The 19925-nt window shown below is 37.0% G+C and overlaps 1 protein-coding gene across 1 annotated transcript in view; it reads right to left on the bottom strand.

The window, feature by feature from the left end:
- The window catches only part of plxna3 (plexin A3), a 354762-nt gene that overhangs the window by 94042 nt on the left and 240795 nt on the right, over window positions 1-19925 (bottom strand). Inside the window, exon 10 of the mRNA XM_056464035.1 lies at window positions 15763-15963. Within this exon, the coding sequence (XP_056320010.1) occupies window positions 15763-15963 (201 nt within the window). The remainder of the gene's footprint in view (window positions 1-15762; window positions 15964-19925) is intronic.

Below are 19925 nucleotides of genomic sequence, written 5' to 3'. Positions count from 1 at the left end.
GCTCTTCCATTTTAAATAATGGCGTTGGATAGTGACTTTTATTTTGAAGCTACCAGTCAAAAGCCCATAAATCGCCTTCTGTTTAATAATTGCTAATAGGCTTATAAGACTGGAAAAATCCTTCTCTGCCCGTTCATCTACATTGGACGCACGATCTGATACAGTCTATTCAAATAGAAACGATTACATATATAGTTTGTGGTATTACTGAAATATTTTACACTAAAAAATTAAGAAATTATAAAGGATTTCACAAAACAAAGAGAGATATGTATGGTTATGTTATTTTTTTTTATGTTTTTTTTAAATGTTTTAAAATGCTACCTTTCACATATTTGTTTTCATATAAATTTCCTGTATTGTTATTACAGCCCAATATAGGTTTCATTATATATTTTTTATTTATAATGTTATTTTCTTTATCTTATTAGAATATATTTTTATTAGTTTTTGCCCTAAATACTTTTTTAATTGTACTGTTTGATTCAAAGAAGAAAATGTGAACTATTTTTGTTTTCTGCTGATAGATTGCAATAATTGATGTCTTACTGATTCCCAGTGGTCGAAAGAGTACTGAAAAATCCTACTCAAGTAAAAGTACCATTACTTGTCCAAAATTGTAGTGCAAGTGGAGTGAAAGTACTTTGTACTAGTTCATTACTTCGTTCGTTCGTCACTTCGTTTGTTCGGCACTTCGTTCATTCGTTCATCACTTCATTCATAACTTTGTTTGTTCGTTTCATTGTTCATACGTTACTTTGTTCGTTCATTCGTTATGTTTGTTCATTACTTTCTTCCTTCCTTCCATCATTACCGTCTTTCTTCGTTACTTCCTTTTTTCGTTACTTTTTTCCTTCCTTCGTTACTTTTTCCTTCCTTCGTTTGTTCAGTCCTTCCTTGAATATTTCCTTCATTCATTTGGGCCTTCTTTCCTTCGTTCGGTCCTTCCTTCATTCTGCCCTTCCTTCCTTCCATTATTCTTTCTTCCATTTAGTGATTTAAGGCTGTTTTGTAAAGATTTTGGACATCTTCTTGGACATTTTAATGCTTCCAAACAGTTTGCTGCATTTATAAAGCGCCCATGCCTTGAGGTTGTTTAGTATGATGTGATTTGCTTTCAGTGTGTGATTTGATTAGACGGGAATCAAAGGACTGATTTTTCTACTTTAGCCAATCACCACAGACAAGAAAGAAATAAAGTAGTGACTGCAGGTAGAAGGAAAATAGTGGAGTAAAAGTACCGATACTGCAGTAAAAATGTACTCAAGGGGAAGTAAAAGTACATTTTTTAAAACTAATTAGTAAATTACAATTCCTGAGAAAAACTACTCAATTACAGTCATTTGAGCATTTGTAATTTGTTACTTCACACCACTGCTGACTCCTTTTATTTGATACTGTAACTGACCAATATGCATCAATGAAAACATCAAGTTAAAAGTGCAAAATCTGTTGTCAAATTTAACCCTTATGGCACCAGAGGGTTAACGTGTGTCTTATGAAGCGAATCAATGTATACTGTAACAAAAATATTTACAACTCCAATCACTGACTTCTGCCGACTGTCGAATGCACGTTACGCTCAACTGACAAACACGATGTATAACGTAATTGAGGTAGATGCATGAACGCGCCTCTGTAAAAGTAAAATACCATTCATCATCAAATTTTTGTGGTACAAGCTGTGTGGTAAGTGGTTCCCATAAGACACTTCTTTTCCCTTACGATATGAATTATATCATATATCACACACATGATATATATCATATGTCAGTCATGCATAACGTATAAATACAAAATTAAACCAGCAGGTGGCAGTAGTATGTATTGCCATTGCACAAAAGGAAACCTGAACTAGTGCTACACACATTCAAATGATAAAAAAAAGCAGCATTTACGAATCATTTTCCAGCACTTCAGAAGAATTCACTGCAGCAAATAAGTCTCATAATCTGATTTTGTTAGCAAATATTTAAAAAAATACAGTGGTGCCACGTTAATCGCAGGTGTTACATTCTAAAAACAACCCGTACTAGAGGAAATCCGCAAAGTCGTCAGCTTTATTTTATTAAATGAGATGTTTTAAGCTGTAAAACTGAATGTAACGAACTGAAGATTCATTTATTTACACCTCTACCTTCCTTTAACATGTCCAGAAGTCTGACTTTTTTTGCGATGGTTAGCATCTTCCTCTGGGTGCTTTTGGGTGCTACCACAGGTGGCTTTGAGGGTACAGAACGTTTCGTCGACATTGTGGGGAGAAAACTTGCAAACATATACTGTAGCACAGAACTTCAGAATCACACTGCTAGCGATCAAATATTTAGGTCAATTTGGCAATCTGAATGCATTCTGTACTGTACTGACATGGCACGGAGGAGATTGATTGACAATTGTTTACAGCCAATCAGGTACACTGAACACAATGGCTAATCAGGACACAGAACACAATGCGCTGTAGAAAAAAGCATGTCAAACTGAACAAAACAAATCAGCGAAACTGCGAGGGTGCAAAAGGTGAACTGGGTTATAGCAAGGGACCACTGTACTGCAAAATGACAGCTGGCTTATTTGTGTTCCCTCTTGACTTGCGTTGTTTGTTTAATGTCATCACTTTTTCATCGTTTTGAGTTTTTTAAAAATGTTCTTAAAGCTGAACATTCAATCAGAGCGCTCTCTTTTACCAACAAATGATGCCAATTCTACATGCTGAACTGGTTTTGAGGGTTTTACGTGGTCATATATGGGCTTTTTCTGATCTTTCAATATAATATTAAGAAACGTGATCGTTCAACTTACATATGAAAGCAATATGAGAAAAATGAGAAACAATACTGAGAGCAACAGATCTGATAACCAACTGTTAAAGTGGTGAAGGTAAAGTTAGACAAACTACGTATAAACTGTTGATCTATGTGAAAAACAACATATTAGTGTTTTATGGTGCAGATGGCAGAACGTGAGCATGTACAGCTGACAAACACAACTGAAAAACACTCAGTTTCCCCACAAAATAATTACGCATTCAATACTAATTGCACAACATATACAGGGCACGCTAATTATCTCGGATAAAAAAGCTGCTCAGGGAAAGACAGCGACTCTGAGGTTAGAAAAAAAGTTGCATTAAAAAAACATTATGTAGTTAAAATGTAGAGTAAAAACATTTTTTTTAAGTAACTGTGCAATAATTATACAGGTATTAGTTTTGTAAATGTTTTTTTCAAAATTTTAGGACTTTTTTCAGTTTTCAAGAACCACATACAAAAAAAATTTTGAGATATAATTTAATTTCTAAATTAAAAAGTTAGAAAAATCTCTGCGTTCAAATTCATTATAAGTTAAAGTTTAAATTAATTATTATTTTTTTTATTATTTAATAAAAGTTTTACTGTTTTTAGTAAATCAAATTAATCTAAGTGAATCTTTAAAAATCCTGACTTGGCAACCAGCTAAAATAAAGTAATTCACAAAAATATACAAACATAGTCACCGGTCACGTTATTAGGTACACCTGTCCAACTGCTTGTTAACTGCTGGTTAACAGCCAATCACATGGCAGCAATTCAATGCATTTAGGCATGTAGACATGGTCAAGACGATCTGCTGCAGTTCATTTAAACCGATCATCAGAATGGAGAAGAAAGGTGATTTAAGTGACTTTGAATGTGGCATGGTTGTTGGTGCCAGACGGGCTGGTCTGAGTATTCAGAAACTGGGATTTTCACGCACAACCATCTCTAGGGTTTACAGAGAATGCCCTCCTCAAATGGCCTCTACAGTCACCAGAGCTCAATCCAATAGAGCACTTTTGGGATGTGGTGGAACGGAGATTGGCATCATGGATGTGCAGCCGACAAATCTGCAGCAACTGCATGACATTGCACCACAATCTCTGAGGAATATTTCCAGTAGCTTGTTGAATCTATGCCACGAAGGATTAACACAGTTCTGAAGGCAAAAGGGGGCCCAACCCACTACTAGTAAGGTGTACCTAATAAAGTGGCCGGTGAGTGCACACAAATGATACCTTTCATTATATTATATTGCTTAATTTAAAAACTCTACATTAAAATAAAATAATAATAAACTGTGTTCATGTTCTTTATACGTTAAGGTTCTAATTTTTGTTAATTTAATTTTTTCTCATTTGCATGTTTCAGTTATTTATTTTTGATATTTTACTCCAACAAAGTAATCTAAATCTATATTTAAAGAATCTTGACTTGGCAACTAGCTAAAATAAAATACTTTTTCCCTACAAAACTACATGTAAAACAGTTTGTGTGTGTGTGTGTGTTTTGATGGCAGAATAAATAATCACCTCAATCTTACTTACAACACAGACCCAGGTGCTACAAATGTACCAGTTTCACAACACATTATAAATAAAAGAAATCCCCATGTCAACTTTCATCTGCAATAAGTAAATAAAAAACCTGTTGGCCTCCATGCAGTTAACATGCAGCACCTCATCATTGACAGGACTCGCTTTGCATCTAAATGTCTTTAGTACCCGAGACTGTGTTTAGACTGCACAAGACGCCACATTTCAATTCCAATTTAAATGCATAGTGCTGTGGGGTCACTGATGAACAGGAGGAGATGAGTCCGAGCAGATGGAAGGACAACAGTTGCGCTGGGGTCCTGCGAGGAGACCTTCAAACTGAGCGAAAACGCCGGCATGTGTCATTCCTGGAAAGGACGACAATCAATCCTGCGGGGAACGCGTGCGCTGGAGACGTGAGCCGCATTATTGAACTGCGACAGGACATCAATTGTACTGTCGAAGAGTTCAGGCTAGAGGCTTGACCTCTGACCCCAGTTCTTTTACGTCATTTTTAAGCGTACGTGCTACTACAAATACTACAATTAATTAATACATAGTTTGTTTGTTTTTAATCAGGGAATCTCCAATAGTTGTCATAAAGCACTGAAGCACTGTAGCATCGAGAGCAACACCGAGTAAGTACATTTAGACCTGTTTTTCAGTTGCTGTGTTTGGTTAGAGAACGCTTAGACTTGTTTCAGCTGGTTGTGTATTGGTTGTTGGACATTTAAAATTGTTTTCAGCTATCTGTGTTTAGTGTTTGGTTAGAGAACAGTTAGACTTGTTTCAGCTGGTTGTGTATTGGTTGTTGGACATTTAAAATTGTTTTCAGCTATCTGTGTTTAGTGTTTGTTAGAGAACAGTTAGACTTGTTTCAGCTGGTTGTGTATTGGTTGTTGGACATTTAAAATTGTTTTTCAGCTATCTGTGTTTAGTACTAGCAAGTTTTAGCCACTGTTTCCTTTTGTTTACTGTAAGAGCTTGCGTGCAGAGCCGGAGGTTTTTTCGCGCGCCCCCGCGGCCGCAGTTTCGGGTGCTTTGTAACTTTGGAGGCGTGTCCAAACGCAGGTAAAGACTAATATGTGAACACATTTGGTCTAGCTAGCAGGAGAAGCACTGTAGCATCGAGAGCAACACCGAGGTAAGTACATTTAGACCTGTTTTCAGTTGCTGTGTTTGGTTAGAGAACGCTTAGACTTGTTTCAGCTGGTTGTGTATTGGTTGTTGGACATTTAAAATTGTTTTCAGCTATCTGTGTTTAGTGTTTGGTTAGAGAACAGTTAGACTTGTTTCAGCTGGTTGTGTATTGGTTGTTGGACATTTAAAATTGTTTTTCAGCTATCTGTGTTTAGTACTAGCAAGTTTTAGCCACTGTTTCCTTTTGTTTACTGTAAGAGCTTGCGTGCAGAGCGGAGGTTTTTTCCGCGCGCCCCCGCCGGGCCGCAGTTTCGGGTGCTTTGTAACTTTGGAGGCGTGTCCAAACGCCAGGTAAAGACTATATATGTGAACACATTTTGTCTAGCTAGCAGGAGAAGCACTGTAGCATCGAGAGCAACACCGAGTAAGTACATTTAGACCTGTTTTCAGTTGCTGTGTTTGGTTAGAGAACGCTTAGACTTGTTTCAGCTGGTTGTGTATTGGTTGTTGGACATTTAAAATTGTTTCAGCTATCTGTGTTTAGTGTTTGGTTAGAGAACAGTTAGACTTGTTTCAGCTGGTTGTGTATTGGTTGTTGGACATTTAAATTGTTTTTCAGCTATCTGTGTTAGTACTAGCAAGTTTTAGCCACTGTTTCCTTTTGTTTACTGTAAGAGCTTGCGTGCAGAGCCGGAGTTTTTTCGCGCGCCCCCGCGGCGCAGTTTCGGGTGCTTGTAACTTTGGAGGCGGGGTCCAAACGGCCAGGTAAAGACTATATATGTGAACCCATTTGGTCTAGCTAGCAGGAGAAGCCACGTAGCATCGAGAGCAACACCGAGTAAGTACATTTAGACCTGTTTTCAGTTGCTGTGTTTGGTTAGAGAACGCTTAGACTTGTTTCAGCTGGTTGTGTATTGGTTGTTGGACATTTAAAATTGTTTTCAGCTATCTGTGTTTAGTGTTTGGTTAGAGAACAGTTAGACTTGTTTCAGCTGGTTGTGTATTGGTGTGGGACATTTAAAATTGTTTTCAGCTATCTGTGTTTAGTACTAGCAAGTTTTAGCCACTGTTTCCTTTTGTTTACTGTAAGAGCTTGCGTGCAGAGCCGGAGGTTTTTTCGCGCGCCCCGCGGCGCAGTTTCGGGTGCTTTGTAACTTTGGAGGCGTGTCCAAACGCCAGGTAAAGACTATATATGTGAACACATTTGGTCTAGCTAGCAGGAGAAGCACTGTAGCATCGAGAGCAACACCGAGTAAGTACATTTAGACCTGTTTTCAGTTGCTGTGTTTGGTTAGAGAACGCTTAGACTTGTTTCAGCTGGTTGTGTATTGGTTGTTGGACATTTAAAATTGTTTTCAGCTATCTGTGTTTAGTGTTTGGTTAGAGAACAGTTAGACTTGTTTCAGCTGGTTGTGTATTGGTTGTTGGACATTTAAAATTGTTTTTCAGCTATCTGTGTTTAGTACTAGCAAGTTTTAGCCACTGTTTCCTTTTGTTTACTGTAAGAGCTTGCGTGCAGAGCCGGAGGTTTTTTCGCGCGCCCCCGCGGCCGCAGTTTCGGGTGTTTTTACTCTCGAGGCGTGTCCACCTGAGCTCAATCAGCAAAGCGCTCGGGGGTGTATATAAGCGACTAGTCTCACCGCGGCAGCGGTCGCGGCAGCCTCGTGTGAAGACCGGCGAGGGTAAAGACCATCGACTCTACCTGTGCGACTCCACCGAGCAAAGACACCGACAAAGCACTTGAGTACTTCTTACTTTATTTTTTTCCCTTTTCTCTGCACTCATTATTGTTTTTGCTTGCACTTTATTATGTGTTTACTAATTCCTGTTGTTACTAATACTCGCAGAGCACGGGAGGTACGCTGCAGGCGCAACCCTCACACCTTCGATCAATTCATGTATCCTCTATTTCACAACTCTCTCTCTCTGTGGGCCTCTGGAAATTGTCAATCTGCTGTTAACAAAGCAGATTTTATTACCTCCATAGCCACTCATTCTGACTTTAGTCTCATGGCTCTAACTGAAACCTGGCTGAGACCGGAGGACACTGCTACACATGCAGCTCTTTCTACTAATTTCTCTCTTTCCCACACTCCTCGTCAGACAGGGAGAGGGGGTGGGACTGGACTACTGATTTCCAAGAATGGAAATTCACTCAGAGACCGTCCCTGCCAAAAATCAGCTCTTTTGAATTCCATGCAGTCACCATTATCCACCCCTTTCGCATAAATGTGGTTGTCATCTACCGCCCACCGGGTACATTAGGTCACTTCTTGGATGAACTGGATGTTCTTCTCTCATCTTTTTCTGATTATGACACTCCCTTGTTGTGCTAGGTGACTTCAACATCCACATAGAAAGACCTCAAGCTGCTGACTTCCAGACTCTGCTTGCATCTTTCGACCTCAAAAGAGCACCTACTTCTGCTACTCACAAATCAGGTAATCAACTAGACCTTATTTACACTCGACAATGCCTCGCTGACCAAACACTAGTAACTCCACTACAAACATCGGATCATTTCCTTCTCTCTCTCAACATCCACATTACTCCTGAGCCGCCACACACTCCTACTCTAGTTGCCTTTCGCAGAAACCTACGCTCTCTCTCACCCAACAGACTATCCACCATTGTTCTAACTCTCTTCCTCCATCTTGCAAACTCTCTGCACTTGATACGAACAGTGCAACTGATACACTCTGCTCCACGCTAACATCATGTCTAGACAGACTATGCCCTCTGACATCCAGACCAACCCGAGCCAGTCCTCCTGCACCCTGGCTCTCTGATGTTCTCCGTGAGCATCGCTCAAAACTTCGGGCTGCTGAGAGAAGCTGGCGAAAAACAAAAAATCCTGAACAGCTCATAACATACCAAACTCTTCTGTCTTCTTTCTCGACTGAGGTTACTTCTGCAAAGCAGACATACTTCCGTCAGAAAGTCAACAGTGCCACCAATCCTCGCTTGCTTTTTAAAACATTTTCATCCCTCCTTCACCCTCCTCCTCCACCCGCATCCTCCACACTCACTACTGATGACTTTGCTACATTCTTTTATACCAAAACTGCAAAAATCAGTGCTCAATTTGCTGCACCTACAACAAACACGCAATATACACCACCAACACCACACACGCTCACCTCTTTCTCCCAGCTCTCTGAGTCTGAGGTGTCCAATCTCGTGCTATCAAGCCATGCAACCACCTGTCCGCTAGATCCCATTCCCTCTCATCTCCTGCAAGCCATTTCTCCTGCAGTCATACCAACACTGACTCACATAATTAACACATCTCTTGACTCTGGTCTATTCCCTACTTCATTTAAGCAGGCTAGGGTAACCCCTCTGCTAAAGAAACCCAACCTGGATCAAACGCTACTTGAAAACTACCGACCGGTATCCCTGCTTCCATTCATGGCCAAGATTTTGGAGAAAGTAGTGTTCAATCAAGTCCTAGACTTTCTTACTCAAAACAACCTCATGGACAACAAGCAATCTGGCTTTAAGAAAGGCCACTCAACTGAGACTGCCCTGCTCTCGGTCGTGGAGGACCTCAGACTGGCTAAAGCAGACTCTAAATCATCTGTCCTCATCTTGCTGGATTTATCAGCTGCTTTTGACACTGTAAACCACCAGATCCTGCTATCTACGCTTGAGTCACTGGGCGTCACAGGCACTGTTATTCAATGGTTCAGTTCCTACCTCTCGGACAGGTCATTCATGGTGTCGTGGAGGGGAGAGGTGTCCAACCTACAGCATCTATACACTGGGGTACCTCAGGGCTCTGTGCTTGGACCACTTCTCTTCTCTATCTACACGGCATCTTTAGGAACAGTCATCCAGAAACATGGTTTTTCCTACCACTGCTATGCTGATGACACCCAGCTATACCTCTCTTCCACCCTGATGATCCCTCGGTTCCAGCTCGCATTTCAGCCTGCCTGTCAGACATTTCACTCTGGATGCAGATCATCATCTCCAGCTTAACCTCATGAAAACGGAAATGCTTGAAATCTCTGCCAACCCGACCCTTCACCATAACTTTTCAATCCAGATGGATGGAGCAACCATCACTGCATCCAAAATGGTAAAAAGCCTTGGAGTTACGATTGATGACCAACTGAACTTCTCTGACCACATTTCTAGAACTGCCCGATCTTGCAGATTCGCACTCTACAACATCAGAAAGGTCCGACCCTTCCTATCTGAACATACAGCTCAACTCATTGTTCAAGGCTCTTGTCCTCTCCAAACTGGACTATTGCAACTCGCTGCTAGCCGGCTACCGCTAGTTCTATCAACCTCTTCAGCTGCTTCAGAACGCAGCAGCACGAGTGGTCTTTGATGAACCCAAAAGAGCACATGTCACTCCGCTACTCACCCGTTTGCACTGGCTTCCAGTTGCTGCCCGCATCAAATTCAAAGCTCTGATGTTTGCTTACAAAGTGACCTCTAGCTGTGCTCCTTCGTATCTGCTCTCACTCCTGCAGATATATGTGCCCTCCAAAACTTGCGTTCTGTGAATGAACGTCGCCTCGTTGTTCCATCCCAAAGAGGGAAGAAATCACTTTCCCGAACTCTCACATTCAATCTGCCCAGTTGGTGGAATGAACTCCCTAACTACATCAGAACAGCCGAGTCACTTGCTGTCTTCAAGAAACGACTAAAAACGCAACTGTTTAGTCTCCATTTTTCCTCCTAATCTGCAATTGCCTCTCTGGCTATACCACTAACTGAGCCCTCTTTCTCTCTCTCTCTCTCTCTCTCTCTCTCTATTAAAAAAAAAAAAAAAAAAAAAAAAAAAAAAAAAAAAAAAAAAAAATTCTACTAATGTTTTTGCTTCTTAGACTTTTACACGCCTGAAACTTGTCTATAGCGCTTGTTCACTGCTGCTCTTATAGTTGTGTAAATTGCTTCCTTGTCCTCATTTGTAAGTCGCTTTGGATAAAAGCGTCTGCTAAATGACTAAATGTAAATGTAAATGTAAATAATGTTTAACTTTTTACATTTTATTTTGGTTATTTATTTTTTGTTTTTACTTAGCTGTCTGCTTCTCAATTTAATTAGTAACATTCTTTCTGTAACACTATATCAGAGACACTAATAGTATTTTATTAATATTAATTTTAGTTTATTTTGTTTTTTTTATTTTTGTAATAAAAATAAAGTAAACAAATCTATTTAAAAAACACTAAAAATAATATATTTTTTATTTAAAAAGTTCTATTATAAGATATTGTTATAAACAATTTTACATTCTATATTAGTTTCTCACTTTTACACATCTGCTTTTTGATGGACCTTTTAAAAATAAAAGTAATAATTTGTTTAGGTGCAAATTAGGTTGTCACTTTTGGTACATATATATTTCTCTCTAAAATAAATTTTAAATAAATGCCAGGTACAAACCAGCGTTATTTTTATGCAATTAATACACTCAGAAATGTTTTATCAATCTATTTTTATTATATATTTTCTGTTTTTATGCTGATTTTATGTTATACTGTTGATAATTTGTTGCAGTTTTTTTAGTTTGTTGACTGCTTTTTAATTTATTTAGTCAATTACACTAAATGTAACTGAATAAAAATGATAAATGTTTAGCATCTAGCTAGAACTTGATATTAAAGTTTAAAGATAAACATTATAGTAGCTTCAGAAAGCCTGTTGGAAGTAGTCGGAAATGGTTTGAAAAATGATAGACAGACAGACAGACAGACAGACAGACAGACAGACAGACAGACAGACAGATAGATAGATTGATAGACACGATAAATAGATAGACACGATAAATAGAGAGACATGATAGAACGATAGATAGAACGATAGATAGAACGATAGATAGAACGATAGAACGATAGATAGAACGATAGAACGATAGATAGAACGATAGATAGAACGATAGATAGATAGAATGATAGAACGATAGATAGATAGATAGATAGATAGATAGATAGATAGATAGATAGATAGATAGATAGATAGATAGATAGATAGATAGAACGATAGATAGAACGATAGATAGAACGATAGATAGAACGATAGATAGAACGATAGATAGAACGATAGATAGAACGATAGATAGATAGATAAATAGATAGGTAGATAGATAGATAGATAGATAGATAGAACGATAGATAGATAGATAGAACGACAGACAGACCGACCGACCGACCGACCGACCGACCGACCGACCGACCGACCGACAGACAGACAGATAGATAGATAGATAGATAGAACGACAGACAGACAGACAGACAGACAGACAGACAGACAGACAGACAGACAGACAGACAGACAGACAGACAGACAGACAGACAGACAGACAGATAGATAGATAGATAGATGATAGATAGATAGATAGATAGATAGATAGATAGATAGATAGATAGATAGATAGATAGATAGATAGATAGATAGATAGATAGATAGATAGATAGATAGATAGACAGACTTAGCTTACAGTTAGCATAAATTTGTTTTTATTAGCATGTTTCTGGTATGACTTACCACGTTGCTTGCCTGTTTCTAGCTTCAATTAACATGTTAGCATGATTCTAGTAGGAACTATCATGTTGCTATAATGATTTTAGCATGAATTAGCATGTTGCTAGTATGAATTAACATGTTGCTAGGATGTTTCTACTATGAATTTGCATGTTGTCATCATGTTTCTAGCACGATTTAACACGTTGTTAGCATGATTCTAGTATGAATTGGCATGTTGCTAGTATAATTTAACATGTTGCTAGGATGTTTCTGGTATGAATTAGTGTGTTGTTAACTTGGTTCTAGTATTTATATTTAGATATCACTTTAGATATCATACTGTAGTATTCTCAATCCACCATGATAATTTCAACACAATCAATCCTGCGGTGAACATGTGTGTGCTGGAGCTGTGACCCTCATTATTAAATTGCAACAGAACATCAATTGTCATGTCACAGGGGTTCATTCTGGTGGATTGACCTTTGACCCAATCAGGGTGAAGAGGTCAAAGGGCACACATGGGCACACACTCCACTGCCGCATGGCAAAACGGAGTTCGCAGCATTCCTTTTCAGCAGGTCAAACTGTTGTGCCAAATGACGAGGCCCATCCAGCGTCCAGCTAATTATCTTACAAGATTCCCTGAGGTTACAGTGACAGCCAGACGGGTCACAGACGCCAAACGCCTGTAAATGAAAGAGCGTGGATGGAGAAAGAGAGGGAGAGAGAGACATTCTCAATGTCACCGGCGTGACATGCTCCATTTTTCACCGGGTTTGAGAAAAAACAACAGTTCCAGCGTTATAAATCGCCGATTTACCAGGATAAAGATTCAGACATTTTTTTTTTTTAGTTTATGATTCAGCGAGAAGTCACCTTGGCTTTCCCAGCAGACTTCAGACAAATTCATCACCGCCGCTCTGCCCTACAAGCCACGATTTGCAGCTCGTGCTAATTTTTTAAATGGAAAAATAATGTCACAAAGCCAGAAATAATGAGAGAAAACAATGCATCTGTTCGCATGACAATTATTCAAATGCCATCTGGGGTGAGGCTACGCTTGGAAAAATACGCTGATTAATAAATGACATTGTTGCCGTTCAGAATACGCCGAAAAAAGGAATAGTTCACTCGCAAATAACAGTTCTGCCATTATTTTCTCACCCTCGTGTCATTCCGAGCCCGTATGCTGCTATTTTTTTATGCAAACAAAATCTTCACGTGGATGTTTTTCCATTCAGAGGCTGCACATAAGAATGCAAAGCGCATACAGAGCAAAATCACGGCTTATTGATCATCAAATATGCTGCATGTTGGGAATAACTAGCTGTTATGTTCATGAAAGTTGTGAATTCACGCAAGTGTAATATTCCTATTCCATGTTAAAGAGAAAAAAATAGTCAATTCTGGCAGATAAAACATAAATGAAAGTCATCAAATAAGCTAGCGAAATATGCATAAATATGGAAATTTTGCATATTTTGGAAATTACATTTCAATGCGATGTGCTAACATGCACTACTGCCCAAATTTATTTGTATTTTTTGCTAATTTTGTAGTAAATTAGAAGGCTCAAAAAGGTGGCTTTTATTAGAACAGAGAGTTAAGACAGCAACTTCTTAAGAAAAACATGAAAACAAATATTTATTTATTTATTCCTGTGATGGAAAACTTTTTTTTGGGCATCATTACACCAGTCTTCGGTGTCATGTCATCCTCCAGAAATCAGACAACATTATTAAAGTTGAAATCAGTTTTGCAGTTCAATATATCAGTGAATTTTGTTTATTTAATAAAGGAACTATGTCCAAGAAAAACAACTGGTTTAATAGTATTTAAGGCTGTGTTCACACTCAGATAAACTTCTCTAACACTGTATCCTTACTACATACAACAAGGCATTGTGACGCACTATAAATGTTATCTTTTCCATGTTAAAAGGAGTAACCAACCACAAAAGCAATGAGCAAACTTTTAGATGTTATAAACAGTTTCTATTTCTGTAACGTCAAGGCTGAACAACAGATAGATGGATGGATGGATATTTGGATATATATATATATATATTTGGATATATATATATATATATATATATATATATATATATATATATATATATATATATATATATATATATATATATATATATATATATATATATATATATATATATATATATATAAATACAATAGATAGATAGACAGACAGACAGACAGACAGACTGACATAGATAGATAGATAGATAGATAGACAGATAGATAGATAGATAGATAGATAGATAGATAGATAGATAGATAGATAGATAGATAGATAGATAGATAGATAGATAGATAGATAGATAGATAGATAGACTTTTAGCTTACAGTTAGCATAGATTAGGTTTTTATAAGCATGTTTCTAGTTTGAATTAACATGTTAGCATAATTCTAGTAGGAATTATCATGTTGCTCGAATGATTTTAGCTTGAATTAGCATGTTGCTATTATGAATTAGCATATTGCTAGCATGCAGTTTGATATACCAGTGGACTTTTTTTTAAATAAAAGAACTACGTCCAAGAAAAACAACTGGTTTTATAGTATGTGAGGATGTGTTCAGACTCAAATAAATTGCTCTAACACTGTATGCTAACTACAAACTTCCCTTTTGTGACACATGTTTTACATGTTAAAAGGAGTAACCATCCACAAAAGCAATGCGCACTTTTTTTTATATATTATAAACAGCTTCTATTTCTGCAACATCGTGGTTGAACAACAGCTGAAACTACTATCATAAAACATCCCCTCAGGTACTGATTATGGGCTTCATTTAGTGTTGTTTCTTCAAATTGTGTTTCTCACAATCGTTTCTAATGCGAGCCGAACAAACGGTTACAGGATATTTATCGCCAATCTATAAGCCGATCTTGAAAATAAAACAACTAACAAGCATTTAGTTTATTCAAGAACGTTTGAACTGCAACTCAGCGTCTAGTTTTAACAATGTTACAGAGCTTTCGCTTCTGAATGGCTGTGGTATTTAAATGTTTCTGTCGTGTCACATCTGTTGCTGATGGCTTTTAGCTGGAATCTTGCACTACATGTTGGTAAAGGTGCCATGAAGTGCTATTAAATGTACATTTGTTATTTGATGTTGATGTAAAAGATGGGGTGGGACATATAGTAGCTCCTCCCCTTTAAAAACAGCCAATAGCATTTCGTTTTTATTACAGCTCTGCCAATGAAAGTAGTTGATATCAAGTATCAATGAAAAGCAAATGAAAAGTATCTTGAAGGGGGCGGGACATGTTAGATACTAAAGAGAATTTGATTGGTCAGAATATTTGATGAGAAACTGAAGTATGAGGTGATGTCAGAAAAATCATCGATCAATTTAGACTGATCAATACCCCTAAATCTGGTTTATATCTCCAAATACTCCAAAATGTCCCCCCTTTTTTCCCCTGATCTAACACTGCCCTACTCCAAAAACAGTCTGTGAGGGGCTTTTTTGCCTCCCTTCTCCCTAATGTACCTTCTACCTCTCGTCTATCCTTTCTTCCCCTAAAATGTGTGATGTTTGTGTATGGTCGGAGGGGTCCAATTTCGCTACATGTAAAAGTGTATATGCCAAATAAAGGCTTTTTTCATCATCATCATTTTGTTACTGTTTTGGAGCACACTAGCTTATAGATATCCTTAAATCTAACACACTGATACTAACGTCTAAAAAACTTCATGTGATCTTTATAACAGAGAAATCGCACTACAGTTCACTTTAGCTAAACTGCGCACACCCTTAGAAATGAAGTGAAGTGCTCTTACCGAAGTGTTCTGACACTGGATGCAGGAGCTGTTGAAGCGGACAGCAGGAATACGCTGGACTTTGCCCTGGATGTTAAAGACGCACTCATAGTTCTTCTGTCCGGACTGAGGCTGAGGCAAGTTTCGGGCTCGCAAAGTGATTGGACGAACGATCCCCGCTGGTACCAGGATGTCACTGCTGGGCAAAATCTGCGGGCAGCCCTAAAAATGACACACACAAAGAAAGACAAGACATTAAAATTAAGGCTCAGAACAAACCCCAAATGTGACCCTGGACCACAAAACTGTCTTCAGAGTATATACAGAATTCAGAGACTGAAATTTAATACCTTTTAACACCTTTTTTAAGACTCTTTCCATTAATTAAGACCTTATAACCACTTTAGGTTTCAACCGGAAACATTGGCAAGATTTTAACTCACAGTATGTTTATTTACTAAATATTAATGTAGGAAACTAATCTAAAACTAAAACAGTATTGATATACTGAATAAAAACCTATTAAATCTAACTAATTCAGCAGGTTGGCGCCTATAGAACTGCAGAAATAATGGTGTTGTCTTGGTCAATGCAGTAAACAAAGCAGCACGATGTCAAATCTAGCAGGATTACACAGCATCCTGATATTCGCAGATTTAATTCAGGCAAACTTTAGCGTACAACCATACATTATATTATCAAAAATTATGTAAAATGTTATACTTTGCAAAACAGCATTTAAGACTTTTTAATACTTTTTAAGGGCCTTAAATTTCTCTACACTGATTTATCAACTTTTAATTAATTTTAAGACCCCGTAGATACCCTGGACTTATGTCGTACAAGTACAGTTTAAGTCAGAATTATTAGCCTTCCTGTTTATTTATTTTTTCTGAATTTTTGTTTAATGGAGAGCAGATTTTTTCCAACACATTTCTAAACATAATAGTTTTAATAACTCATCTCTAATAACTGATTTATTTTATCTTTGCCATGATGATAGTAAATATTATTTGACTAGATATTTTTCAAGATTCTTTTATATAGGGTAATTAGGCAAGTCATTGTATAATGATGGTTTGTTCTATAGACATCAAAAAACTATATAGCTTAAAGGGGCTAATAACATTGACCTTAAAATGTTTAAAAAAATTAAACTGCTTTTATTCTAGCCAAAATAAAACAAATAAGACTTTCTCCAGAAGAAAAAAATATTATCAGATATACTGTGAAAATTTCCTTGCTCTGTTAAACATAACTTGGGAAATATTTAAAAAAAGACAAAAAAATTCAAAGGAGGCCCCTATATTTCTGAATTCAACTATATATTTTTGGTTATAGCGTCAAAATTATAGATTTTTTTAATTTTATGTCGAAAGCCATTCGTATATGAAGTACAGATCATTTTTCCATGAAAATATTTAGCAAATATCCAACAGTAAATTTATCAAAACTCAATTTTTGACTATTAACGTGCATAGCAGAAAACCTCACTTGAACAACTTTAAAGGCGATTTTCAAATTATAATATTTTTAACCCTCAGATTCCAGATATATTTAAATTGTTGAATAGTATCTTAATCAAAAATTGCCCAATCATAACAAAACTATACATTAATAGAAAGCTATTTATTCCATTTTCTCAATTTCAAAAGATGTACACTTATAACTAGGGCCAGTCAGAATCTGCAGACATTTTTTGCCATTTCTGCGCAGAATTTTGAAATATGAAATTAAAAATTATACCTTTCTAACTTTTATTTGATGTTTACAATGCAAATCCAATTAGATCAACTTAACTGGTAAACAAAGCAAGTTTCTCATATATTACATCTAACTAAAGACAGAAAATATTACTTCACAAACTGTGTAGTAAATAAATCATATGAACATTTTCATTTAATTATTATTATATCATAAATAACATTAGTGAAATTAATTTCAAAACTGGATAAATATACATTTACACATGTAAATACATAGACTCAATGATGGGCTAAATATCTGCCGAAATCTGCGTATTTTTGTGTGCGCAGATTCAGCGTGGGTCTACTTATCACCTACAGTTAAAGTCAAAATGATTAGCCCTCCTTTGATTTCTTTTTCATTTATTTCCCAAAGAATGTTCAACTGAGCAAGGAATTTTTCACAGTATTTCCTATAATATTTTTTCTTCTTGAGAAAGTCTTATTTCTGTTATTTCGGCTAGAATAAAAGCAGTTTTAAATGTTTTTTAAAAACATTTTAAGGTCAATATTATTAGCCTGCTTAAGCCATTTATTTTCGATTGTCTGCAGAACAAACCTCTGTTATACAACGACTTGCCTAATTCACCTAATTAACCTAGTTAACCCTGTAAAATGCACATTAAGCTGAATACTAGTATCCTAAAAATGTGTAGTAAAAATTATGTTCTGTCCATCATGGCAAAGGAAACAATGACAACGATTCCAATGCATTAAGCTTAAGTACAACAAATAACGTTAATTCAACAGAAGCTTTCCCTACAAATGTACTGTTCAGTCACAGCCGAGATGCTAAGAAAGAAAATCGAGGCCATCACAAAGGGAATAACCTAAAATCCAGTAATGTGAGGCTAAAAACCCTATTACACAGCACGGTTCACGCTGATGAAGCGGTAAATGAATATCTTCCTTAGTCCTGCATGTCAAGTTGCGCTGGTAGAGTCATTACGGTCTACTCTACCTGTAACCGATTGCTGCATTTATCAAAGACGCTCATATTGACGTGACTTCTGATCGCACTGATGGAAAACTACTCTCATATCCTGATATATATTAGAAGGTCTGTTCAAAGCAGCAAGGTTTGTGTGTATACAACTTAGGCCTCTGATGGTATCATATTTTCTTGCTGTGATTAATTGCTCAAGATTTATCAAGGTATTATGTATTATAACAGTATTGGAGTAAGCTGCAAAAAAGGTTACTTTACACAATGGTCTTACACTCAATTCCTGGAGAGCCGCAGCTCTGCATAGTTTAGCTCCAACCACCTCCAACTCACCTGCTTAACAGTATCTAGTAGTCTTGAACACCTTGATTAGTTGGATCAGCTGTGTTTGATTAGGGTTGAAGTAAAACTGTGCAGAGCTGTGGCCCTCCAGGAATCGAGTTTGAAACCTATGCTTTAACAGGTTTATTAGTAAAATATGTACTGCAGGGGTCCAAACTCAGTACAAGAGGGCAGATGTCTTAGAGAGTTTAGCTCCAACCCTAATCAAACCCACCTACACCAGCTAATCAAGCTCTTACTAGATATACTAGAAACTTCCTGGCAGGTGTGTTGAAACAAGTTGGAGCTAAAGCAGCAGGACACCAGCCCTCCAGGACTGAGTTTGAACACGCCTGATGTAGTGTATTGCTTTATTGCACTGTAAATTTGTCGAGAGCAAACATATGTTTTCAATTAAAGTGAATTAGAAAGACTTCACAAAATGAAGTCTCATTAATAAATGTTTATCAGTTTTAATCAACAGTACCAAACTGCACTAGTGACTTAGTTAAAATATTAGTTAAAAAATTCGACTGGATATTACTAGTTATTAACTGCATTTAGCAAAACACTTACGACTTATAATCATACTATGACTACAATTTGAACATGTTAATAGACATAATAGCAATGTTCTGATAGACTTTTTCTAATCCCGATACGATACCTGAGCTTAGGTATCGGCCGATATTGAGTACCAGGATGTGTATCAAGTAAATACAGTTATGTATAGTCCTATTTACAGTAAATTGACAGAACTAATTCAGAATATGAACAAATGCATGAGTATTTTCATTATCTGAGATTGGTGTCGATGGCATTGGTAAGACTGTATCGGATCGGTTTACGGTTTCAAATACTCTCTGATACTAATGGCAGGATTGCATATACATACAGTTTAAGTCAAAATTATTAGCCCTCCTGTGATTTTCTTCTCCAAATATTTCCCAAATTATGTTTAGCAAAGCAAGGGATTTTTCAACAGTATTTCCTATAATATTTTTTCCTCTGGACAGTCTCTTTCGTTTCATTTAAGCTAGCTTTTAATCCACTTTAAAGTAGTAGTAAAGAGTAGTAGTAAAGATAAGTAATATAAGACAAGAAAAATAAACATTGCACAGTTTACAGTGCAAGCATTGTTTGCAGCCTGGAAGTAATCAGCTATTTTTTAC

Source organism: Danio aesculapii, chromosome 8, assembly GCF_903798145.1.
Source record: "Danio aesculapii chromosome 8, fDanAes4.1, whole genome shotgun sequence".
NCBI lineage: Eukaryota > Metazoa > Chordata > Actinopteri > Cypriniformes > Danionidae > Danio > Danio aesculapii.
Note: the sequence above shows the minus strand (reverse complement) of the source record. Positions and strands in the feature narration are given on the sequence as shown.